General features: G+C 38.5%; 2 protein-coding genes across 6 annotated transcripts in view; both read left to right on the forward strand.

Annotated features, from left to right (window-relative positions):
- Positions 1–4,006: 4,006 nt before the first annotated feature.
- Positions 4,007–13,426, forward strand: TNFRSF17 (TNF receptor superfamily member 17). Of its 2 annotated transcripts, XM_071444195.1 has the most exons (4): positions 4,007–4,117; positions 9,879–9,944; positions 12,265–12,396; positions 13,154–13,426. In XM_071444195.1, the coding sequence occupies exons 2-4, from the start codon at positions 9,935–9,937 to the stop codon at positions 13,408–13,410; spliced, it is 399 nt and encodes a 132-aa protein (XP_071300296.1). In that variant the 5' UTR covers positions 4,007–4,117; positions 9,879–9,934; the 3' UTR covers positions 13,411–13,426. The 2 variants fall into 2 exon arrangements, with proteins under 2 accessions (XP_071300296.1, XP_071300295.1); XM_071444194.1 differs by lacking the exons at positions 4,007–4,117; positions 9,879–9,944 and adding an exon at positions 11,728–12,123.
- A 1,281-nt stretch (positions 13,427–14,707) lies between these two features.
- SNX29 (sorting nexin 29) overlaps positions 14,708–25,140 on the forward strand; it is a 99,956-nt gene continuing 89,523 nt past the window's right edge. The window contains exons 1-6 of one of the 4 annotated variants that reach the window (XM_071444192.1): positions 14,708–14,884; positions 20,320–20,384; positions 21,278–21,330; positions 21,749–21,873; positions 22,981–23,161; positions 24,927–24,997. In XM_071444192.1, coding sequence (XP_071300293.1) covers positions 14,878–14,884; positions 20,320–20,384; positions 21,278–21,330; positions 21,749–21,873; positions 22,981–23,161; positions 24,927–24,997 — 502 coding nt within the window. In that variant the 5' untranslated portion in view covers positions 14,708–14,877. Of the gene's footprint in view, positions 14,885–14,926; positions 15,347–20,319; positions 20,385–21,277; positions 21,331–21,748; positions 21,874–22,980; positions 23,162–24,926; positions 24,998–25,140 lie in introns of those variants that run through there. The other 3 variants (XM_071444191.1, XM_071444193.1, XM_071444190.1) reach the window with 3 other exon arrangements.

Below are 25,140 nucleotides of genomic sequence, written 5' to 3' on the forward strand. Positions count from 1 at the left end.
AAGCCAGAGTCAGTAGGACTTTGCAAATACTGAGGCCCTCCCTCCACTGGTATGACTCTTAGAAGTTTTTAAGACAAAATCTCAACAAGCAAACCCGAAAAACATCGCTTGAAGTTAAGTATATTTGGAGGAAACAGAGGGGAAACAAGTAGATTTTGGTTATGGGGCTGCACGAGGCTGTGGCAGCATTTTGTCTTGTAGGGTACAGTGTGTTTATAACTACACAAAACAAATACTTGGGAGTTTCTTGGAGTGCTGACATGTGAGGAGTGAGTCATCTGCAGCATTATTCATATCAGAACACTCTAGGACAGATTACAGGGTTGTTTTAAAGCAGGTGGTCTTAGAACTAAAAATGAAAGATCTCCCTTTGGTACAGAGTCCTGGGCAGTTTTGGTTGGAGAACAAAAGCTCTCCTGAAGGGGCATTTGTGTAATGTAATCCTGACATGAGAACCAGAGGGTTTCTGGCTGCACACCAGCAGCAACATGTGGAGCATGGACAAACAAAAGCTTCTACAGATGTTAATGGAAATATGGACTTCCAACAGATCATAACCAGGGAAAACATTAGTGTGCAAGGTAGCACTTACAAAAGCAAAAAACAGAAACCCCCATAAATCCAAAAAAACCACCAACCCCAAAGCCCTACTAACACCACAGAAAGTTCATTTTGGAAGAAAAAGTATCACTTATAATGAGAGACTAAAAACCTGTGCCTAAGTGGAAGCCTTTCCTTCAAGCACCACCAAGAGGTTAACCCTAACCCTATTCTCTGGCATAGAGTTACTCTCCAGTTTTCAGACATTGTCAGTGTCTATTTTTCAAATCGAGTGTAATTAAGGAAGAGTCTCACCTGTGCTACTGTTGTAATATTTGGAATTTTGTCAAGCTGCAAGTAAGTCCCAGCTGTGCATGGCAATCACTTTTCTGTTTAACAAAAGGAAAAGTAGTACACGGTGCATTGTTTGGGTTTGTTTTCTCTAACCTTTGCTTGTTAGGTGACTTTTATTAGCCAAGAGGTGTCTGATACATTTCATAAAGTACAGAAACAAGGTAGCAGCATTTCAGCACTCAGGGATTACTGGTGTTGAATAATAGCTAGAACTGCACTGGAGAGCAAGCTGCATGCATTCTGCTGACAGAGTGACTTGTTCCTGAACACTTTTTACTGTCACTGTGAGCATGGAACAGGTTTATAATGAGTACAGCAATGCTGTACAGCAAGCTGGTGTTTGGTTTGAGCCCTGACACAGCCTACAGGTCAGGAAAGCCTCAACTGGAGGCAGGAGCTGCCTTTTCTGAGCAGTTTAGATATACCTTAAGATGATCAACACAAGGAACACAGAGAAAGCAATTCTTGCACATTTTTTGGCATTCCTTAAAAAAACTTCTTGAAGGTTTTTGAAATGGGCCTTCTTTCCAATGGCTCCTAAAGCACTGAGTTGTGATAATTTTTTGTGTTTGTGTAGAGGGAGTAGGGCCAAATATGTGTTTGATCAGAGGTGCAGAAGTGCATATTACCACTGATTTCAGGGAAAGAAATTAGTTGTGTTTCACAACCTTTCTTCCTTCCTTCCTAGGTACTTTTTCCCTAGGTACTTGCTAGGATATAAGCAATTAGTCCATAGAATTTCAAAAGGTGCCAGATGTCCTTCAGAGTGTACAAACCTGTTTTGCAGGCTGTCACACATGGAATTGTGTAAACTCAAACACTACATTTTTAACAGGGCTAGTAGTTTGTTTTTCCACTTTGGAACAGCTGGTACTCAAAACAAAAGCAGAATTATGATAATTTTACTGGCAAAATATCCACTGGAGTGTAAATGGTCCTGTTTGCTTGAGGTTTTAAAGCATTATTAAAGCTTTTCTTGTTTAAATCTCTTCTGCATCAAAATGTTTGGAATAAATGTACCAGCTCTTCATTTAATAAATGCTAAAATGCTTTTCTTATTGAGAATCACCCATATAAATCCATTTTCATGTCATGAATTACTTAAGTGATCAAGACTGCTTAGAAAAGAGGAGTCTGGCCCAGCTTAGGGGTAACCTATGATGACTGAGGGGCAAAGAAACTGTCCCCCCACAACTGCAGTTCTTCCATCCTTGTGCTGCCTCTGAGCTGCCAGACCCTGTGCTGAGTCTGTCCAGCTCATTACATTTAGTGCCAGAATAATCCATTTCTTTTTCCTCCTGGGCTACTCAGCTGAATCAAATAAGATGCATTTGACAAATGCCAGGGCTGGTATAAAGTAAGAATGGGGAACGGGACTTATTTTTTGGTGAGAGCAAGTTATTAATACAATAAACTATCCCAAGGCAGCTTCACCTCTAATCTGCAGTCTGTGATGACTCAGTCCTGCAGCAGTGAAGTGGAGGGCTCTGTTCATATGGTATTAGAAACTGTGGGCTGTACTTTGGTAGTAACTTCCACCCAAGCTCCCACAAGCACTTTGCAGCCTGGCAGGGACACCTATGAAGTACCAATGTGCTAAAGAGCCATGTGAAGCAGAAGAGAAAGATGGATTTCACTAGAAAGCTCCAAACAGGTTAACCCCTTCAAGAAGTTACTTGGTCCCCACCAACAGGTAAGTTTTTAAAATTCCATGAACTACCAACAGCCATAAATTGGAAAGAGAGTTGTTTTAGGGTGCTGAGTTACGACTGAATTGACTCAGTTTACCTTGACATCAAGTAACTTCCTGAGCTACTGCAACATGGGAAGAAACATTTTGGCTGAGACTGGGAGGAGCAGGAAAGGAATATAACCTCCCTTTCTGGTGTGGCAGCAAGCTGGGATTGGAGTGACACAGTGTGAGCCATACCCTGATATTTAAAGGTATTCAAATATGTACAGTAGCTATGCACCTAAATGAGTAGCCTGATATTTAGAATTGCTTTGAAGTCAGAAAGAGCCTTTAAAAACAAAGCCAAAGGAACAAGTTATTTACTTAGGAGAAAGAAAGGACAGGAGGAAAGAGGTAAATTATTAGAAGGTTGCTTAGGTGCCAGAAATGTATAAATGAATGTTCTTAGAGTCTGGCAAATTCTTTCTCCAGGTAGTCTGTGAGGTGTAGCTGAGAACTAGAGAATAGAAAACACAACTGTTTCACCATGATGGCTTCATTAAGAGCCAAGTCTCTCCTAAGCTTTACTGGTGCTCATGGAAGTGTCAGTGAATAAAGAGGCTTTTATATTTACACAAGACCATGTCTAATCCAAACTAAGACATCTTGCCCTGGAAACATCTTTTTACTGATTTGTTGTTCCAATACTGCTATTTAACAAATGCTCTTTCTGGCCTGCTCCTCTCCCTGTGCTGGCCATTGGCAGAACTGCAGTCCATGAATTCCCTCATGGAAATGTATTTGAAGCTATTTCATTGGAAGAATTTCAAATAAAAGTCTTCTTTGGTTTTCTAAATGTGGCACCAGAGCATAAGCTCTGTTTCACAGTCCAATCATAGAATTAGTCCACATCTGCAAAGGAATTTAGAATTTGTCTCACATTTCATTGTGGGTTGGCAATGAGTACTTTGGAGCTGGATTCTTCTTTTTGAGGGCTCCAATCTAGTTAAAGCCTTTTTTGATGGCTCCTTTTGGAGCAATTAAACACATACTGCAGGCTTCAAAAATGGCATAAAGTTAATTGGTTTTCTTTTAGATAGCAAAAGAAATACTTGAATTGCTACACCAAAATGCCAGTTTGTAATTTTGTGTCCATCTTCTCAGCTCTCAAACACCTCACATGCCCAGCTCATTATTTTTAAAAATAGTCATGTGTGTCTCTCACTTCTATATGTATACACAACCTTTATTCTCCTTGATTGTGTATCTCTAAAAAGAAAGACTGAAAGGTCTTTTTTTGCAAGTGCAGTCACCTTTTTTCAAGTGTCTCTAACTGGAGGCTCAGAGTTCTCAGCTGTGTCATCTATTGCTTAGTTACCCTGTATTGTTTAGGTCTCAGAGATGTGTAAGGTGGGTTCTTGTTGGATCTTTGTTCACAATGCCTCTCTTTGAATGCACAGGCAGTGCAGCTCCTCCTTAGACAGAATTTCTTCTGTGGTTTTGTTACCGTGAGACTCCAGACTGAAAAATAGGAGTGGGAGAGTAGTTTAGGTAAGTAGTTTTTCTGTCAAAACTGTTGTGTGTGTGGGTTTCTTGCTATGAAAGCTCAAAAGAAACAAAGATGGGCATTTAGGCGTGCACATTGTGAAGAACCTGTGTGTAGTTTATAAACCTGTGACAGTTAAAATGTTGTAAATAGCAGAGGGATTGCTTAATGTGGAAGGAATGTGCTGAGCAAAGAACGCACATCCAAGGAAGGGAAGAGTGAGATCACTTAAATGATGTAAACAGTGACTGAGCTGGGGCTAGGAAGGTTAGAGACAGGAGGGAATCTATTTTGGAGAAAGAGATTGTGGTTTCAGAGATGTGAAAGCCAGGTGTAGGGTTGGTAGGAGGAGGCATCATACTGAAGCAGCTGAAAAGAAATCTTGTGAAGCACAATCCAGACCTCTGTTTTTCTGTTTTCTTTTAGATCAGCAATATTTTGATTAGAAAATTAACCTTTTGCTTCCTTAGAAGCAGCATGGCCAGCAGGACCAGCACAGTCACAGTCACTGCTGAGGCCACACCTTGAGTTCTGTGTCCAGCTCTGGGCCCCTCAGGACAAGAACTGGACATGGAGGTGCTGGGTCATGTCCAGAGGAAGGAACAGAGCTGGGGAAGGGGCTGGAGCACAGATGATGAAGAGTGGCTGGGTATTAACACACTGTTTATTCCCAGCCTTTCTGACTGCAGGGTCTCCCTGACACGGAGGAGCTGCTGGATGCTGTAATAACTCCAGGCCAGATCTCCTGCTTTATAAACATGGCAAGAGTTTTGGAACACTTAAGTTTTACATGGACAGTTTTCCATGCTGTCTGTCTCAAGGGAGGGGGAAATAGAGAACTGGTTCCATGTGGGATTTTCATGTACTTTCTTTTCACCTTCCTAATTCTCTGGAATTCCAGTTGAGGGAGCATGTTGTCCATTAGAGATCCCTTAAGATTTTAGTTTCAGTAATGACTAAAGCAGAATGGTATTATTGTTATGAAGGAAGAATAACAGCATCATGGGATTTTTAAAGCTGCTCTTCTATGGCTAGTTAACATGTTAACATTGTTGCAGAAAATAATTACTTCATTATGGAATTGTGAGAATGAAATAGTGAGCTTGTTTCTAAATAGGCTTAATTACTCTAGAAGTATTCTGTGCCAGTATTCTTATTCCAGAGACAGCAATTTGCATGGGGAATTATTCTGGAGTAGTGGTGGCTGAATCAGTTACAATTTCCCTCCTGTCTTGAGAGAGAGCACACATTGACACTGTGATGCTGTATATGAGAATTTGAAAAAAGTGAATGTGTGTTATTCAAACCTCTGAACAGCTACAGAATTTGGCTAAAATTACCAGAACAAAGTTTTGTGTTAGACTTTAGTGTATGCCAAACACTTCACATAATTCATAATTGTTTCTGCACATTTAGTTTTTTGTAACTCCAATACTCCTGTTGGCATTATGTCACTGATGATTTTCAGTTTATTTTGTCCACCTGCAAAATCACTAAAATAGTAGCATGTAAGAGATTATTTTTGCAACACAAAATGTGTTCACATTAAGAAATAAATTATATTTACATTCTGTAAAAGCTATTATACCAACACAAAAATGTCATTGGCATTCTTACAAGCATTGGCTTAATCCAAACTTGCTTGCACAATTCCTTTTCTATGCATTGTCCTTAGTGGTTACATAACTATTCTGGCACATGTGGGATGTCAGAAAAATGAAAAGGTATCTTCTTTGCCCCAGGGGTTTGCAGTCTATTAGGACTGCTTTCCTGGGCTGTGCACTTCCTCTGTTCCATGAGCTGGTTCCTAGCTAAGCCAGCTTTGAACACAGTGGGGGATACAGAAGCTGTCTGTGATTTAATTGACTGTGTTTATACTATTGTTATTTTAATCACTATTTTAAAGGAACATTTTCTCTTCTGTTATTTTGCTCTTTAATCCATTTTGGAAATACTCAATGTAGCACCAGCAACATCACTCTTTTCAAAGCTGTGGTCTAATTAAAATGTGCTGAACCAAACAGGCAAAATCCACATTGTTCTTGTTTTTGCTCTGTGTGCAAATGACATTAAACAATATTTTGTCTAAGAGCAGCATTGTTCTGTGCAGCTTGTAAAAGTTAATGAACATGATGAACCCTTTAATAGCTCCATTCTTTTATTTACCAGCAGTGTGTACCCCATTCCTAGAACAGCTTATCTCCTCCCAGCCATACAGTCAAAGCATGCACTTCACAAAGATGGATTGCTGAAAAAAACCATTTCAGAAAGTTTTAACACTGTTTTAGGAGATGACTGTCTGTTATACTGCTGTTCCTTGAAGTGCAATAACTTTTGAGAAGAAAATGTGGTGGTTTTTGGTATGTACATTGGTCTTACAGATTTTTAGAATTGTTGAGGTGAGGTGATTTATAAGAGACTTTTTTGGGGGGGATTTATTCTGTAAATAGCTTTAGAGTATTGGAGAGGATCAGAGCAAGCCTGTAGTATAAGATTTGACAGTGTAGGTCAGTTGCCTTAGTGAGTGGGAAAAAAAGAGCTGTGCCAGCACAAAGCCATCAATGTAGAAGCAACTATACAACCAGAAGAATTCCTTTGTCAGCCTAGCTAATGTTGTTTGTGAAGGGAATGTTATAGTCCTAGCAGAAAACCCTCTTTCTCTTGGTAAGTGCTATGTAATTGTGCCAGCAGAATTTCTGAAGTACAGTCAGGCAAAAAAGTTGGCACAAGCTTCAACAGAGAAACCCTGAAGCAGTGCCAGAACAAAACTTTGTTGTTTAAGTTATGTGTGGTAAACAGATCTCAAGTTATTGTTCTGTGACAGATGAATTTCAGTCTTTAATCATTGACAGGATGATATTACTTACTTTGATTTTCCATCCAGAGTTCTCATTTTATTATTTTGGCTTAGACACAATAGCTTTTCTCAAATTAAACAGTGAAAGATAAAATTTTTCTTGACCGATTTCTCTAATGTAATATCAATTTAACATGTCACAAATGAGAACTGACAAGGATTTCTGGAACTCTTGAGTTTCTCCAGATGTTTAACAAAACTAACAGTCAAGTTTGGGTTCATGGCAGGAAATGCTCTGGCTGGATGTTCAGTGCTTGGTGTGCCCATTTTCTGCCAGAGCAACATGGAACTAGAGGTGTTCTGCTCCCTTGGGAGAAGGCTGTAGGTCAGAAACATTTGTGTATGTCTGTGTAAAACTGCAATGTGAATTTGTGCATGTCTGTGTACAACTCCAAAGTGAATTTGTGTGTATCTGTGTACAGCTCCAATGTGAATTTGTGCATGTCTGTACAACTGCAATGTGAATTTGTGTGTCTGTGTACAGCTCCAATGTGAATATTTGTGTGTGTATCTGTGTACAGCTCCAATGTGAATTTGTGTATGTCTGTGTACAACTGCAATGTGAATTTGTGTGTGTCTGTGTACAGCTCCAATGTGAATTTGTGTGTGTGTCTGTGTACAGCTCCAATGTGAATTTGTGTGTATCTGTGTACAGCTCCAAAGTGAATTTGTGTATGTCTGTGTACAACTGCAATGTGAATTTGTGTGTGTGTCCGTGTACAGTTCCAAAGTGAATTTGTGTGTGTGTCTGTGTACAGCTCCAATGTGAATTTGTGTGTATCTGTGTACAGCTCCAAAGTGAATTTGTGTATGTCTGTGTACAACTGCAATGTGAATTTGTGTGTGTGTCCGTGTACAGCTCCAATGTGAATTTGTGTGTGTCTGTGTACAGCTCCAATGTGAATTTGTGCATGTCTGTGTACAACTCCAAAGCTCCTGCTCTGCTGGGCTCCCTTCACCTGTACTCTCTTCACCAGTAAAAATGATTTGATTTCTTGAAGTCCTGTTCAGCAATTTGATACCCTACTAGAACTGTCAGTACTAAAACCATTCTTCTAAATAACGATCAGAAAATATAATTTATACTGGTCTTTATAAATTGTCCCCAGATGTCACTCCTGAGTCAGACAGAACAAACATTTTAGAAACAAATCTGAGAATTGGTTTTCCTTTTCTCTTTTTTCTTCCTGTTGTTTCTGCAGTTGATACTTCTCTTCTTGCATTTTTTCCCATTGCTCTCTGTAAGGATGCCAACTTCATCAGGCCAACTTAACTTGTCTGAATCATTCTTAGAGGATATTGTGGGGAGTTTTTGAATTTCAGTTATAGTAATGTAACTGCAGAAATACTTCCCTGGCAATACTTTGTGATTTATGGTTAAATGATTATTGTAGTTGATAAATCCTTATTTTGTCCAACTCTGCAAATTTCTGCCATCCTTTTGAAGCAAAATCAAATTAAAAGAAGAGAGCATTTATTAGCATCAACGTGTAATTGTTTGGGAAGCCAGTGCAAGCTCTGTAAATCCCATAACTGAACAAGAGCTGAAATGTAACTTTACTGGTAAGTGAGGCATATATTTATTATTCCCTAAAGGTAAATATCACTGTGGGAGAACCATCATTCCATACCATCATCTCATTTTTTTATGTGTTTGCATAGTCTACATATAACAAATTGGTGTTCTGCTCAGAGGATTTAATGTGTATTATTCAAGGCAATGGAACAAATCTTAACATAACATAACTACAGTTTCTAAGTAACAATATTCTTAATGTCACTTAATGAATTTATTCTTAATGCTTCTGGTTTTTGTTTCATTCATTGGCTGAATCCAATATTTTACTTTATAAACAGCTTCTCCATTCAGGTATAAAGCATCTCATATTAAAGCACACTTCTCCCAAAAAAGTGCTTTAAGGGTTGTTTGTTTGTTTGTTTGTTTTTTTTAATATTAGCCCCTTGCTATCAAAATTACTCAAAACTGAAGGTTGCACAAAAACCCTGTTCAGCTAGAAAATGTCTTTCTTACTCCTGGACATAGATTTGGAAATAATGTGTGCTTTAGATGTGTAGTGGGATCTGTCAGTGGGATCTATTGCTTATCAAGATCGATTGATTACATGCTTGCTTTCATGCCCTTGAGGAGAGGAACTTCTGAATGTTAGGATGTGCAGAAAACAAAGGCAGCAGGCCATGACAACCATAATTCCTCATAGTTTTTTGAACCATTTGTTGCCTGTGTTTTTTCATTGCATACATCACTGGCAATGTGTACAGCTAAGGGAAAAAGGCTGGGACCTGAATGGTGGCTGCTTAAAGGAATGACACAGTAGAGACCCTTTACTGTCATTGCTGCCCAGTTTCCAATGTGTGAAAAATGTATTGCTTAATTAGCAAGGATTTGTTTGGGGCACATCTGTCAAAAAAATTAGTTTATCCTTAAAGGCTGCAAGCTTTGGGAAATAGTGGTGTCCACCTGTAGATGGAGAAGTATTGCTGTAAGAGACAGCATCACTCTCCAGAGCTCTGATGAAATGAGCTGCACTGTGCCTTTCACTTGGGGGGAAGTTTCCCAGAGTTTGACTGAAAACATGAGACTACTTTGTAATTACTTTGTGTCTTACAAGAAATATGTTTGAACTCTAACCAGCCATATAGGAAAACTTTCTGGCCAACTGTGAGAGAAAGCATTTCTGCCACAATATCTTAATATTCTATATATACAATCTCAAATAATTAGGCATAAATTAATTTCTACTGTACTTAGAGTTTTCAAATTAAGACATTGGTGCATTAGTTCACCAAATGTGGATTTCTCTGGTGGACTTAGTTGCATGTTGCCAGTAGGTGATCAGCTGTTTATATATATATTTTTTTTCTATGTTTGTTTCTGGTCTTTTTTCCAGGGCCTAGGATGTAAAACTCCATGAACTGACTGGATTAATGAATTAAAGCTGTTTGCATGTGGTCAGGTGAGCCCTCCAGCCCTTCCTCACGTTTCAGAGTACACAGAGTGAAGAGCAGGACTATGCCTTTCACTAACACCACTAACACCACCAAGACATTTAATCATCTTATCTGTATATAATCTAACCACATCTTTGGTGGTCTCCAGACACAGGCACATTTTGTTATTTCTTTCCTTGCTTTTAGATCAACATTTCTCTTGCAAAGTCCCTTTACAGTTTTTATGAATAGTACCAATATCAAATCGAGTAGATATCAGTTGTAGGATACATCACAGCAACACGTGGAGCAAAGTCAACAAAGACAAATGTAAGGGGTTGCACCCCTGAAACAGCAACCCAGGAGTGCAGCAAAGGCTGGGATCTTTCACAGAAGTCAGTGGATGAAAGCTTAAAGAATTGGATCAGCTTGTCTGTCCTGAAATTCACTTGCTGTACCTCAGGGTACCATGAAGTGGTATCATGAACATCATGAAGTGCTTTCAGGAGTATCTTGAGATCACTGTTGAGAATGTGCTTGTCCTCTCCATGGCTGAAAAGGCTAAACAGCATCTTAAAAGCAAAACCTGAAATTACTCTGTGCATAAATGGTGCTTCATCAGAACCAAGGATGATATTGCAGCCATAACTGAGGTTTCTTCCTCCAGAGTGTGATTATGGAGGAAGGGGAGAACCAGTTTTATGACTTCAGCACCAGCACTGACTTCATAGAGAAAGTTTTAGCATAACCCCCAGTCTCTACCCTTATTTTCTTCTGTCACACCTAAATCAGATTTCATCAATTCCTCTTTATCCACTAATCTTGAAGAGGGGGAAAAGCCTGTGGTAGAAAGCCTTGAGCTGTGCACCTGGCCCACAGAAACAAGTGCAGAAGCCACAATAAGCATTTCCATCTGCTAGAGACTAGAACACAGATCTGTTAGACTGCTCCACTAAAAACAGGTTGTGTATTCCCACATGGTGCATTTTGTGGGAAAATAAGTCTCATATTAACGTGGTTTGAAATGATAACTCCTTATACAATGTTTTCCTTTTATATATCTGTAGTCAAAAAGGAAATTAGCTTAAATATGATAAAGAAAGAGAGCCTGTAATTCTGATCTGTCTGTGGCAGTGATACTGGATAGAGGCAGTTATTGCTACTTGCTAGAAATTAAGTAATTTCTAACACTGCTAATTGCTAGAAATTAGTTAACTTTGTATTTAAAATCATTTCTATTAGAATAAAACATCAAGATACAAGTTAGCTTTGTAAACTACTTTCATTGTGACAGTCTGTAGTCAAAGCTTTTTATTTTTTCTGTGAGAAGACCAAATACATATTCAGAAATGTTACATTCACTGTGTATACCTCTGCCTGGCTGGGAAGAAGACATCCTATAAAACTTACTTTTCCATGCTGGGTACTCCAGTTTTAGCCCAATGACAGTTCTGTATGATGGAAAAATAAGTGAAAAATGCAGATAATGTTTTGAATCAAAATTGTAAAATATTAATGTAGCACTTCTTCATGATTAGAATGTAATCTTATTAATTTTTTCATAGAAATATGGTTATAAGCAAAAAAAATAGCTAAAACCCCCAAAATGAACTAGGTAAAAATGCCAACCAAGCCCTAATAGGTGATAAATGAGGCTAATTCAGAATTGAGAAGCAGTCACCATGAAAAAAACGCCCAGTTTTAGAGACAAGAACAATTATTATGAACTCCTGCTTGGAGATCTTTCTTCTCTACAGTTTGTAGTACTTAGCACCTGCTCTAGAAACATCTTCTATAAATAACCATTTTCTGTTTCAGACAAAATTTACATTGAAAACTATCTTGGTGCAGCTGCTCAGTTTTTCTAAGATTGTGAATTGTCAAAAAAGGAACAGTAATTCCTTGGGGGCTTCAGAGTTAAATCCTTTTTTCTGTAACATGATCCCATGTAGTGGAGCTATGATGGAAGTCCATTATTACTGCTAGCTGTTCTTAGAGTTGCTCAAACTGAGAACTGAGAAGCCTTCTGTAGATGATCCTCACTCTTTTACTATTTCTGTGGCTTTGTAGTTCCATAATTACTGCTCCTGATGGCACAGTGCCCCAAAAATGAATACTTTGATAATTTGCTGCTCTCTTGTACTCCTTGTCACCTGCGGTGTTCCAGTGCACCACCGCCCTCCTGTGAAAACTCCTGTGAGAAGAGTAAGTACATTTCTGCCATTATCTGTGCTGTGCTGGCCATCTTCATCTTGGATTTTGTACTCAGCTTTGATGTGTTGGACATGTTTACTGTATATGATTATTGTTTATGATTAATGTCATGCACCTCTTTTGTTTCACAAGGTACCGATTCAAGTGGAATCCTTTGGATTTGTTTGGGCATAGGGTTGATTTTAATATTCACTCTGTTTACCTTAATGGTCTTGTTTAAATGGAAGCACCTAAAGCAACAAAAAGAAAAACTGGAAAACACAGGTGAATAAATTCTTCATCAAATAATTTTAGATCATTGTACATTTTAACATGTAAAAACATTGTACATATTCCAGATTCTCATGACTGTCTTTGTTGGATTGTTTGGTCTTTGTTGGATTGTTTGGTATTCCTCAAATATTCTCCATGAAATTATCATAGTTATTAGGGAATAAATGTCCAGATGTTGAATTGCAAAAGCAGCAATTTCTCTTTGTTGGTTCTGGATCCCATGAGGATTGTGTTGTTGTATATTCATACCTGGCTTACTTGCTGCTCTTTGAGAAATCATTTATGAAAACTTAAAAGCAAAAAACTTCATAAGGGTTTCACCCTCTGAATGCAAAAGGAATTGTCCCAGGCAGAGGATACACATTTAATATTAGCTTTTCATTTTATAAGACTTTAAATAATTTTATTTAATATTGTAGTCTCTGAGAAGCATATGTGGTATATTTTGTGAAGCTGAAAAAAGGTTTTTTCCATTTTACAAATACTATATTTGTGAGTTTTCAGACACTAAATAATAACTGATTACAAAACATGTTGAATTACTTCAATGCTTATTCTGAAGTAGAAGGTTGTATTGTCATAGAATAAAAGATTATCATATGTAGCTACATCTTAAAATTTTTACTATACCTTAAAATTTTCACTGAGGTTAGAACATAGTTGGACCATAATGAAATTTGGATCTTTAACAGCTCTTTGTTCAGTATAGCATGATGTATTTACTAAATTAACTTCTGTATATTTACAGACTCCTCTGTGGAGCTGAACAATATTCTCAAGGCTAATACTGAAAGCAGAGTGAACACAGAAGAAATTAGACACACACTTCCAAGTGAAACATTAATGTATTCAGTGGAAGAATGCACTTGCAGTGACTGTGGCTTGGTGAAACCTCAGACTGGCTGTGAAACTTCATTTCCATTACCAGCTACTGAAGAACGAGCTACTGTTCTAGTTACCACCAAATCTTTTGATTATTGCAACTATGTTCTGGGTGTTGGGTGACTGGGAGGGAAGTGTTTTTGTACTGAGTAATAATAAATGAGTTATTCCAGTATAGCTGTAAACCTTAATACTTGCAGTCAGTGGAGAAGGTAGTACATCATCCTTGGAGATCTCCCATTGTGCTTGCATTAACATTGTCATTATTTCTAATTATAGTACTTCGTTAGTCAAGTATTTCTACATTATTCTCAGGCACTCAACTCACTAGTTATTGGAATTTTTAATTTCAGAAAGTCCTTACATAGGACAGCTTTTTCTGCCTTTAGAGATTATACCTACTTACAGCAGATATATACAAAATAAACAAGTTTGCAAATATGTATGTTCATGTTAGACTCAGATCTTGTGCCAAAAATTACTTGATGGTACACAAGGACTGTCCCAAGAGGCAGAAACGAAGACCAACTGTACATCCCCAGTCTTGAGTAATTTCAGCACTTGAAATAGGAATGTTCTAAAGATGGATACCCTGTAGAGAATGGAGGCCCCTGGGTTCAGAAGATGTCACTGGGTCACCCTAAGGGAGGCTGTGGTGCTGGGGAGCACAGATCACAGAATGTCCTGAGTCAGAAGGAACCCACAAGGGTCACTGAAGTCCAGCTCCTGGCCTTCACTGCAGTCCCTGCAATCCCATGTATTTCCTGGTGGTACAGGCTTTCCTTTCAGAGCCAAGTGTTTTCAGACTGAGATTTATTTCTCTTTTATTCATTTTTTTTACCTACCCTTGTTACATTTACAAGGATAGGTGATTAGTCATGCTAGATTACTCTGTGGCCTAAAATTAGGAATATACTTCTGTCACCTTGCTTTGCAAGCATTAATGATACTTTCCTAATATTAGGCCACAATTTTATTCCTGGAAAACTGCAACAACAGAAGCAACAACCACAACAACAATTGTTTTTATTTGTAGCTAACATTCTACTTCAGGTTCCTGCATGAATGACGAATTGAAGTATTTCACTGCATGAAATTCACGAATGATCAGTTACAGCATCATTAGGAGGCTGACACAAGGTTTGGAGCGAATTGGAAGTTAGGTGCTCTGTGTGGTTTTGGCCACAGAGGGCCAACACCTCTCAAACAGGCCTGGAGACTTAAGAAATTTGTTATTATGATCTTTTTGTTTTTATTTAACAAGCCTTTCCGAGCTTCCAGCCTGCACAGCACATGCGGCAGCAGAGGACACTTTATCTCCGCTTTTCTCACCGTTCCTTTCGCGGTGCCGCGTTCCTGCCCCTCAGGACGGCTCTGCCCACCTGGGGCCGGGCGGCTCCGTGGCCGGGGCGCGCTGAGGGCGCGGGGCTGCGCTGAGGAGCCCCGGGCCGGGACGCGCTCCGCGGCGCTCCCGGGGCCGTGTTTACCTTCCGGGGCGCCGGGCGGGTTCCGGGGCGGGCGGTGGCTGCCGGCCCGGCCGTGGCTGTGCGGGAGAGCGGCGGCTCCGGTGGACGGAGCCCCGCGGGCACCATGAGCGGTGAGTGCGGCCGGGCCGGCCCCTCCGCCCGGGCCCGCCGGGCGCTGTGGGGGCTGGCGCGGGCAGAGGTGCCCGGGGGGCCCGGGCGGGAGTGGCCCTGCCCTCGTTCCCCCCGGTGCTCCCTGGTGCCGTGCTGAGGCACGGGACACTTGGGTCTCTTATCTCCACACCCCGTTCCTCGTTCCGGCTCCCCAAAGTGGTGTTTTACCCCGTTTTAAATCCTAAGTCCTGCCCTTGAGCGTGACACTGGCTCACAGCACAAGTGATGCTGGGCTCGGGCATCTGTGTTGCCTCAGCTCTGCAAACTCAGAGGAAATGCTCCTGAGGAAATAAATGACCAAGAGAAAATAGGAGTTTAAAAAAATGAAAAATATGAGCTCAGGAGCATGCTGTCGGTGGGAGAGGTGAGAACCACGGCTTGTGGAGAAAGGGCCCTGTTGCTGTGTCCCTGTCTGAGTCCCGGTGAGGATGGCTCTGGATGCGGTAATTTCTGTGGTAGAGGGGGTGGTGCGGGGGGTGTGCTGAATCTTGAGGGTAAATGTGTGCTAAATCCTGAGCTTTTTGACGTGTTTGTCAAGGAAATACTTGAAGCTTTGCATGAGAATTATGACCCATAAACTACAGGACTGGAGGAAGCAGATCCACTTGAATGGGCAAGCATGGAGATATTTGTTAGGATAGAGATGAAAATTCTAATAGACTTTTCTTGATGTAAAGGATAAGTGGTATTCATTTAATACTTATTAAAACACATCGGCAAGGATTTGTTTGGGGCTTTTTGAGAAGGGAGGTGCTTCAGTAAAAACTTTGATGGGTTTGTTTGTACATCTTCAGCAATGGAAGTTGCAGACACTCTGCACCTGAGGACTGGGTCACACATTGATCTCCCACCCTGATCTAATACATGGTGATCTTTGTTGCCAAAGGCAGTAAGAAAAAAACTGAGAGTTAACTGGAGTAACTAAATGCTACATGTTTTATGGGGAGCAGACATTTCTGAAAGTGAACTGAAAATTAAAACCACTTCACTTGTATTTTTCTCTGTTTTGTTCTCACCTTTATGGTAGGAAGAAATTAGAAGATTTTTGTGGAAGAGATGAGGCAAAAAAAAAGAGATTAAAATAGGGAAACTGCTTGTGAAAAATGCAAGTAACAGTGAAATCTCAAAGCATGGGAAAAGAAAGTTTCTCAAATGTTTCAGATCTTGGCACAATATAGACTAAATCCTAATTGCAAAATTTGTAAGAGTCATCATTTTCATATGGAAAACCTCAGCCCTTCAAATTCAAACTGGGAATAGCCTTGTGCAAATTTATGCAAATTAGAGCCTAAATCTTCCTAGGAGACTAATCTTTGAGAGCTCTATTTGGATTCTGTGACTCATAAGGCAAGGTAACACCTCATGTGGCCTAAAGCTTCATCGTGTAGTTATTTTTGTTACCTTTAATATTTTTTAAGACAACAAAGAGATACATGTTTGTGAGAAAAGAAACATTTCATTACTTAAAATAGAGTAATGCCTAGGGTGACATTAACAGCAGTGGTTCAATTGCATAGTAACCACCCATGTGGTAGCCCCTGCCAAGAATTATAGGGGTTTTCCAACAATTTCAATTAGCAAGGTAACAAAAAACCCCCTAACGCTGTACTTTGACAAACATTACTGTTACACAATGCTACACAGTATTTTTCTAGAATAATATTAGTCAAACTGATCAAAAGAGAGAAATATCTGAGATATCAGTATCATGCTTGTTTCAGATAAGGGAGATGGCTGATGTTAACCTCTCATCAATTTTAACCATATCCTTCTTTTAGTGCCTGTAACAGCACTGCCTGTATTTACTTCTATGCCCAGTTTTAGCCCTTTTAACTAACAGAGGTGTTCCTAAAATATAGATGGAAGAACTTCTTAGTGACTATAATTATGGTTAATGTTTATTTTCTTTAGCTACAGTGTATTTCTAGTGGATGTGGAGGTAAATTCCTGTTGATGTAAGCCTCACCTTAATATTACTAATGCTGCTTACTAATTACATACTCATATTTTATTCTACAGTGCTGAGCAGGCTAAACTTTAAAGGCAAATAATACAAGGATACAAGGTTTATGTGCTTGTCAAGAATTGGGGGTGTTGTCATTTGTTCAATGAAAGTTTCAAAAAACTTAAAAATACAACTCGTGGTGGGGGGAGTAAGCAGTAGAATCATAATAATGTAGTATAAGGTAGCATTTAAATTAGGTCTGTGTTTGTTTTATTTTAAACTTGTGCCATCAGAACCTGCATTAGTGCAAGCAAAAGGGATTGCAGTCTGAAATGTTGCATTCAGGACATAAATGCAAGTTATAGAAGAGCAATATGAGATTTATTTATTTTACTTATGTGCTGCATGTGGTGCTGAAGAGGGCTTTACCTGGGAAGAACTGGATGAAAATCCAGCTTTCCTTTACTTAGGTGCCAGTTTGTAGGTGTGGATGTTTGTGTCAGAGCATGGAGAGGAGTTTGTTTTAAAAATGGGAAAGCATGGCCTTGAACAGCAGAAAATGAAGAGGGTCACAGAGGCAGGTGCAGTACCTGAGCCTATTTTAAACCCTTTTTGACTGAGTAGATGTTGGTGGGAGGAGTCTCTTGAAGTTTCTGAGTTTTTCAACCTTATACTTATGTTTTCCCAATTATTTTTAGAGTTCCGTCTGAACTTCCTCTTTTATTGCAATAGTCTAAATACAGCCTTTTTCTGAGTAATGCTGTTTTTATGCATTCTATGTTTTGTATTTGTGTGTGTGTTGCTGGAGTTTTTACTGCTGTTCTGAATAAGGAGAAGGGTATTTTAGTCAGTTTGTAATACACTCTTAGACTCAATGGAGTTGATCACACTTAATTGGTGCTTTTGTCTGAAAATATGCCTTTTTTTTTTTTCCTGAAAACTTAGTTTAGAAAATGAAAATGTGGAAGAACTAAATATTCAATAGAGTTAGTGGAGATGTATTTTTACCTTCCACCTACTGGAAACAAAACCATCACTAAATAGTACCATATTTTCTAGGCTTGTTACAAAGAAAAATATACCCTCAGCATGAAAAGAGACACAACCTAATCTTTCAGGTTTTTTTTTTTTTTTAAAAAACAGACTTAGTGAATATTCTTTTCCTTATACCTGTAAAATTTCGGTTAAGCAAAAGAATTTAGGATTTGCATTGAAGAGAAACCTCAGCTAAGCCCTCAGCAGACACATTCCATGGCCTTATAGCCCTATTGATGGTGAGGGTGATCTGAACTGCTTCAGGAATTATTGGTTGTAATTTCCTGCAGTCATGGTTGCTAGTAGTGCAAATTTACAAGTAAAATAAAGAGAAAATACTCATTGCACTCAGTCTGTGCAAAGTTGAGATTTGGTATCACATGCTTTAGTGGTTTAGAACATTTATTAGTATAATGAACATCAGTAGGTATTTTGTATTTATGCATTTTTTTATATTAATCATGGCTTGGAATCTAGTTGCAAACCATTTCTGTTACCAAATAGACACAAAGACTCCAAAGAGATCTGAATTTAAAAACTAACATGTATTGCATTTGGAAGACAAAGTTGGTCCACCTACTAATATTTTCATTTGATAGATGTTTTTCTGGTCATGAAATTATTAATTGCATGCATTTGTTCTGATGTTGTCTCAAGCTATTAATATAAAGAGAAATATTGTGTTGTGCCTCTTCTTGCAGGTATGTGGGTAGTGTAAGACTAAGAGTAATGAGTTTTGAAACAACAGAGAAAATCTGCAGAGTTGTATATATTCAGTGTTGCTGAATGTGGAAGGTTGCTCTGAAAGTTGAGATTGTTTTCCTTATTTTATGGTGATGTGATTTATTATAAATGGCTACACAGGCATGTATACATCTCCATTTAGCAATGCATGCATGGTAAGAACATTGAGTATTGTTTAATAAATTGTAATCTCTGAAGGAGCACAAGGTGGAATGGTAGGGATGATATGAATTTAGCCTTATCTTCACACGGCCATGACTGGCATAGCTGCTAGGAAGTTAAAACCCATTTGGTGCAGGTTTGAGCCTGGAGTCTGGTCAGGCACTGAACATGGTTTGTGTGCTTGAGTAACAGCCCCAGACCTCACACATCACATGTCTGCACACTTTGAGTCAGAGTTCAAAATGAGAAGTGCAACTTCTTGGAAATGCCCTGTAGTCAGCAAAACCAGCATTGAGAAGCTTGCTTAGCAGCTATGCTTGCATGTTTTTCCATGTTTTCATTATTCTGGCACACTGTGGGGGTTTTCTTCTGTTTAATGACTATATGAAACCATATGGAATAGGAATTCTATTAATATAGATTAATGTGAATATATAGAATACTTTATATCAGTATAATGTATATTTATATGAGTACACATATTTAAAGGCAGAATCATTTCAACAAATTCTGTTGTGTCCTGCTGGTTTAAAAGCAAACTGTTTTGAATGGGATTATAAAGAGAGGAAATTCTGGGATTTGGACCTCACACTGCTGGATAGCAAGAGGAAGCACATATCTTTGATGTCATCTCTCTTTGCTAGTGTGTGCTGTTTGATTTTCAGTGTTGGGAGGAATTTGCTCCTGCAGAGTTTGGATAATTGGCTTTCAGTCCATATGTACATTAGCTGTATGTTCTTTGAGAGAGAAAGGAGAATTGAATGACTTAAACCCAAGAGAGCTCACAGAGGTTTCTGATGGATGCTTTGAACTTGAACTGAGAATAAAGAAATTACAGAGGCAATGTCAGTTATCTCAAAGAATAAATTTTACCATATTCATGGCAGTTTATAAAGGATATTCCGAAAAGCAAAGTATTCTGTTATTGTTGAAATAGTTTGAGAAGTTAAAGATTGTCTTGCATAGTTCCTTATATAGTAACAAAATAGATTTTATAGGTGTTAATCAGAATTATGCTGGTAGTTAAATTTTAAGGGATTTACTGTAACAGTTACTCTCTGTTCATCTGACTTAAAGCTCTTTCTGCAGTAAGGTTTGACAGTAAGAAGATACTCCTCGTGTCTCACTCTTGTTTTCCATTCTTTTCTAGTAGTGTGATGCTGTACTACACTGGTTGTTGTGCTAAGAAGCTCAGGGCAAGCTCTGCATCAGCTTGAATAATTATTCTGTATTTGGTACTGGTGAAATGTATCTTCAAAATGTTACTAAAATAAGAATCAAGATAATATTTGAAACAGTGTTGCTGCCTGTTAGAGAAAGACTACTTGAACCCTCAAAGCATAGTTTATACTGCATCATTTTACTTAGAGAAAATACATTAGTTAATTTAGTGGAATAATTGGCATGGGAAGCAAGTTTTCAGGGTCCAAAAGAAAGACATTTGTGTTGGCCCAAATGTATTTTAAAAACCAGTTTCTTTTAAAATGATTTGATTTTGTTGGATTTCAGGTTCACAGACCAACGACACCAAAAGACAATTTCTTCTGGAACGGCTGCTGGATGCAGTTAAACAGGTGAGAAGTCCAACAGACATTTCTGCTCTGGCTTACTCAGAGATGTCACTACTAGCAGGGACTCTCTTTGCTTTCCCTTTAACAAAGAGAAGGAAAAGGAAGAAAAGGATACAAAGAAGAAATTGTGGCTTTCATAGTACAACTGAGTTTTTGTCTGCTAGCAAAGAACTACTGTGCAGTATTTATTTAAAATTCTTGTTCTGGACAGGTTATATTTGTAATAGATGTATTTTAAATACATGTAATACTATACAGTATATGTTAGAAGTATATGTTCTTGTAATCCTGATATGACTGAGCTAAATTGCATGTACTGCAAAGTCTAACTTAGTTAACATTTTAGAGTAGCAGCTTGTTTTCTTTGCCCTAGATTTTTAGTGAATGGTTAAAATACATATAAAGTTGTGATTTTTATATATACGTCTATATTTGTGTCATTGTGAAGTTCAGCAAGTAGAATTTCATAGACTGGAGTCAATTTGGAAGAGCTTTGAGAGGCAAAAGTGTTCCTCACAAGTAAGCCAGTGAAAAGCTTTTTAAAGAGTGGTTCTGTAGTTGTAGTGCTGAGCTGGGTAGGAGCAACGTTTGGTTTTGTGGGTGCCCATTTAAAACTCAAAAGTGGCAATTTCCACTCAGTTTTCAGTTTACTGAAGGAGCTGCAGGTGTGTTGCTCTGGCTAGCAAGGATCTATTTGAACTGCAAGGCCAGCCCATTAGTGTAGCACGATGCTCTAGAGCACTTTTTGGATGCAGGCTGTATTTTGCAATGCTCTATTTTGTGCTGCTTCCTTTTTTTGGTATGACTTTGTTTCATATGTAGAAATAGTTGAGAAAACTGAATTTATTTAGTGTAACTAGAAGTTCTTAAAATCTCTTAAAATCTGTTTATTGCAGTGTCAAATACGATTTGGAGGAAGAAAAGAAATTGCTTCAGACTCAGATAGCAGGTAAAATAGTCTAAGAATTACATGCCTAGATTTTGCATCATAATGACATAAAACATATGGCATAAAATATTTGACATGCTCAAAAAATTACATTGCATAAAAGGTAGGTGATCTGAAGCTGAATAACATGATTAACAGCCCCTCCAGCAGGTGAGGGTGATTTCTCCAATTGATTGCCAATTCTTTTGAATGTAACCCGAGCCTCAGCTTTCAATCATTATGATGAGACTGTGGGTATAAGTAGCTTACACTGCTGGCAAATAATGAGATTACTGCATAGGAGGGATCTTTTACTGCTTATAAGATAATGGTTCACTTTACATTTCCTATTCAGAGATCTGCAATGAAGTTGCTGTATAGAGACATAGTTGATTTTCACTATGATTTTTTCATGAGTTCATTAAAAATTCTCTTGCAGAGTGACCTGTTTGTGTGCTCAGTTTGAAGCTGTGTTCCAGCATGGCCTGAGGAGGAGCCGGGGATTGGCACTGACAGCAGCAGCAATCAAACAGGCAGCAGGTTTCTCCAGCAAAACTGAAACAGGTAAGTTGCTAATTGCAGCTATCTTGTTTTAATTAGTTCTTATGTTCAGTCAAGTGATATCATTTCTAAAAGTGGGAAGCATTGCACCAAACTGCAATTGTTGGTAGGATTGTTGGTAGGATACTTTACACTTGATGTGTTGTAGAAGTAGCAGTGAAATGACTGTTGCTTCTTAGTCTAGTTTAATTTACATTCCAAGTTTCTCTAGAAATGTTGCTGTTAGGAAATCTGCACTTCCTACAGTTGCATCATGTATAGTGGCAAATTTCTTTTGAATTCTGGCAGGGATCAGGGTTGTGTAATTCTGGTGTTAAGTTTTTAAAACAATGTTTTCATTCTTGACATTGTCTTACTCAGTTCTTTAAATGCTGTATTCTATATAGGTCAGGTATGTTTAACTTCTAGTTATTGATGTAATTTTAGAACGAAAAATTATATTGCTTGTATTGGTTGGGTTGGTTTTTATTACTTTGTCCACATTTAAAAAAGATTCCTTTATTTTTCTCTTCACCATGATGTTTCTCTTTTCTTTAATCAGAACTATCTGATCTAAAAACTGATCAGTTTTTATCAATATTTGGGAAAAGCACACAGAAAGTGCTTAGTGGAAAAAGATATTAGAATGCAACACTTCTGTTTTCTAAAGTAATATGAATTTCTTATTTGCATGTCTGCAAATTCTGGAGCTACCAGTTCCTTTGGACCTGCCTCCCAACATTTCATGTCAGCAGTAACATAGAGTTCTAAAGAAATCTTTTCCCTTCCATAATATGTTTCTTGTTGAACATATGAACCTGTGGATAAAATACTGTCTTAAATGTGCTTTAAAATGTGAATTCTGTGTAAAAGTGTCAGGTCAAATTCTTTGTGTGGCTTTTTCAATGAAGTGAAAAGTTTTAAGTGCTTAAATAGCCCGAGTTCTGTAGGAATAAATAACTTATTTAACTGGTGGGTTGCACGAGGAGAGTAAATGATTCACCTTTGTTCAAAGTTATATTGTTACCTGTTTGTTTTATAAATTTACATGTAAGTGTATTCAGGTATGAGCTTAGTGGTTTTCTTAGTAGGGTGGTTGTCATTATTGTTGTTATTAATCCCTGATTCCAGAGCCAGTCTTCTGGTATTATGTGAAAGAAGTGCTGAACAGACACGAGCTGCAGCGCTTCTACTCTCTGAGGGCCATCACCACCGACATCGGCAGAGGCCGGGCTTGGCTGCGCTGTGCTTTGAATGAGCATTCCCTGGAGAGATACGTGCACATGCTGCTGGCAGATAAGAGTCGCCTCAGGTACTGGATCTGACACCTTTGCAGTGCAGGAAATGTGCTGACAATGGCTGAAACCCCAGGCAACCAACCAAATGTGGCTGTAGAAGTACCCCATATTCATTGCTATGCCTGTCAAGTCACTTTTAAAATTTAACATTTTTTTTTTAAATTTTTGTCAGCCGTTAAGTAGTAACTTGTGCCTATATCAACATGTGAGCTCTTCCCTAAATCCCTTCCCTGTTCTTCCAGCAATTTTCCTCACTGCAGCCTAGAGACCACACTTTAGGTGCCTCTCTCATTCCACTAAAATAGTTAGTACACATTTGCAGCCGTGTCTGAGCTCAATTCATCAGTGGTAATTGCCTGTTGCCTTTTGGAGATCCTGTAATTGCAGAGCTCCAGCAGTGCAGCAGTGGGGAGCTGCAGCTGCAGAAGTGGTTAGGTAGCAGTTTGTGAAGCTTTTGTTACAGTTACTGAGAATAACTCACTACACGTTGTGAAATCCTAAAGTACTTTGGAAGTGCAAAATGCACTTAAGTTCATAAACTGACTCCTGCCTTTTTCTTCATATGGCTTCAACTTCTTTTCTTTATGAAAACTTGAGGCATTTTCCTCTTTTAATCAATAGCTGTTGAGCTTGCTCAAACCACTTGATCAAGTCCAGTGGATTCAGCAGAAAGGCATTTCATTCATTTGCATTGAATAATGGATGTAGTGGATAAGATTATTGCCTGAACTGAGTTCATTAGTATCTCCTTTTCATTTCTAGTTTGTTCCAGTCATCTGTAGCTTTCTTGCAAAACAGATTTTGGAGAAATCAAATGAAGGCAAATGAAATAAAGAAAAAGGTCTGAAAACCATTAGGAAATTAGTGACTTGGATTGCTGTATCACTAATTATTCTCATGCTTGTAGCAATACTTGCACAGTATCAGGATTATCATCACACTGCATTGTAATGCTACTTCTAAAAGGATTCATTCCAGAGTTTTTAAGACTTAAATGTTACCCGATTTCCAATGGAATTTACAGAATCAGTTTACATCCCCAGTTATATGTTTTAGAAACTTTTAAATGAATCTGTCAGAGTTGTTTACTATATAGATTGAGGGTTTTCTTGCTATCTGTTTTGTTGTTTCATCAACTGAATGTTGATAGTAAAAAGCCAGCATTCTGCTACTAGAAAGAACCAGGCTTAGCACAACTAAATTTATGTGTTCACAGTGAAAAAAGTGGTTTTTTACATCCAAATTCATAGCTCACCCTAACTATTTAGGGTAATTGGTGTGGGTTTGGACATTGAAACAGGTCACAGATCCATAGAATATTAGGATTTGGGTTAGAAAGGACCCTCACAGATTGTGTAATCCAGCCCTCCTGCCATGGGCAGGGGCCCTTACCACCAGAGCAGCTTGCTCAAGATAAAAGGACCATTTTTGTTTTGTTTGTGTTCATGTGTTCAAAGCTCATACAAAACATGTATAGCAATAGGTACAGAGAGGTGCTGTGATTGCTAATGCAGTGTAAACCCCCAAACCTTGAGTGGCTTTTTTTCCCCTAAAAAAGTGTAGAGCTAAAACTAAAGGAAAAAAATACTCTTTAGCATGATTTTTTAGAACCATCTGAACAGGTATCAATTTCAGAACCTACAAGTAGTTACTGTGACAGAAAATTTCATCCTTTGGGGTGCTCCTACTTACTCTTCAGAGTTCTTTTGTCTTTTGGAAGTGAAGTATATATTACTATAGCACTGCATGTCCTTTTTTTTTTTCTCCTTTAAATTACAGTGTCTTCTATGAAGACTGGTCTTTTATGATGGATGAAGAACGTTCTAGCATGATCCCTACAATGGCAGCTGGTAAGGCTTTCTCTTCAGTATAACTGCTCTTGGAAAACTACTGCATTTTGGGATAATGTGTCTGTTGTGCTTGGGAGGATTTCTCTAATACACTCTATTTTCTCTAATACACTTTGTTTATGTGGAGAACGTGTGTCAGAGGC

Source organism: Agelaius tricolor, unplaced genomic scaffold (genome assembly GCF_023055355.1).
Source record: "Agelaius tricolor isolate 1412-34295 unplaced genomic scaffold, bAgeTri1.0.p SCAF_19, whole genome shotgun sequence".
NCBI classification, from domain to species: Eukaryota; Metazoa; Chordata; class Aves; order Passeriformes; family Icteridae; genus Agelaius; species Agelaius tricolor.

What these genes read in the sequence shown, in the direction of transcription:
- TNFRSF17 (XM_071444194.1), top strand. Translation starts at nt 12,009, where the DNA reads ATGGCACAGTGCCCCAAAAATGAATACTTTGATAATTTGCTGCTCTCT. An exon ending in TGAAAACTCCTGTGAGAAGA is followed by an intron (nt 12,124 to 12,264) that starts GTAAGTACATTT and finishes TTGTTTCACAAG; the next exon opens with GTACCGATTCAAGTGGAATC. An exon ending in AGAAAAACTGGAAAACACAG is followed by an intron (nt 12,397 to 13,153) that starts GTGAATAAATTC and finishes GTATATTTACAG; the next exon opens with ACTCCTCTGTGGAGCTGAAC.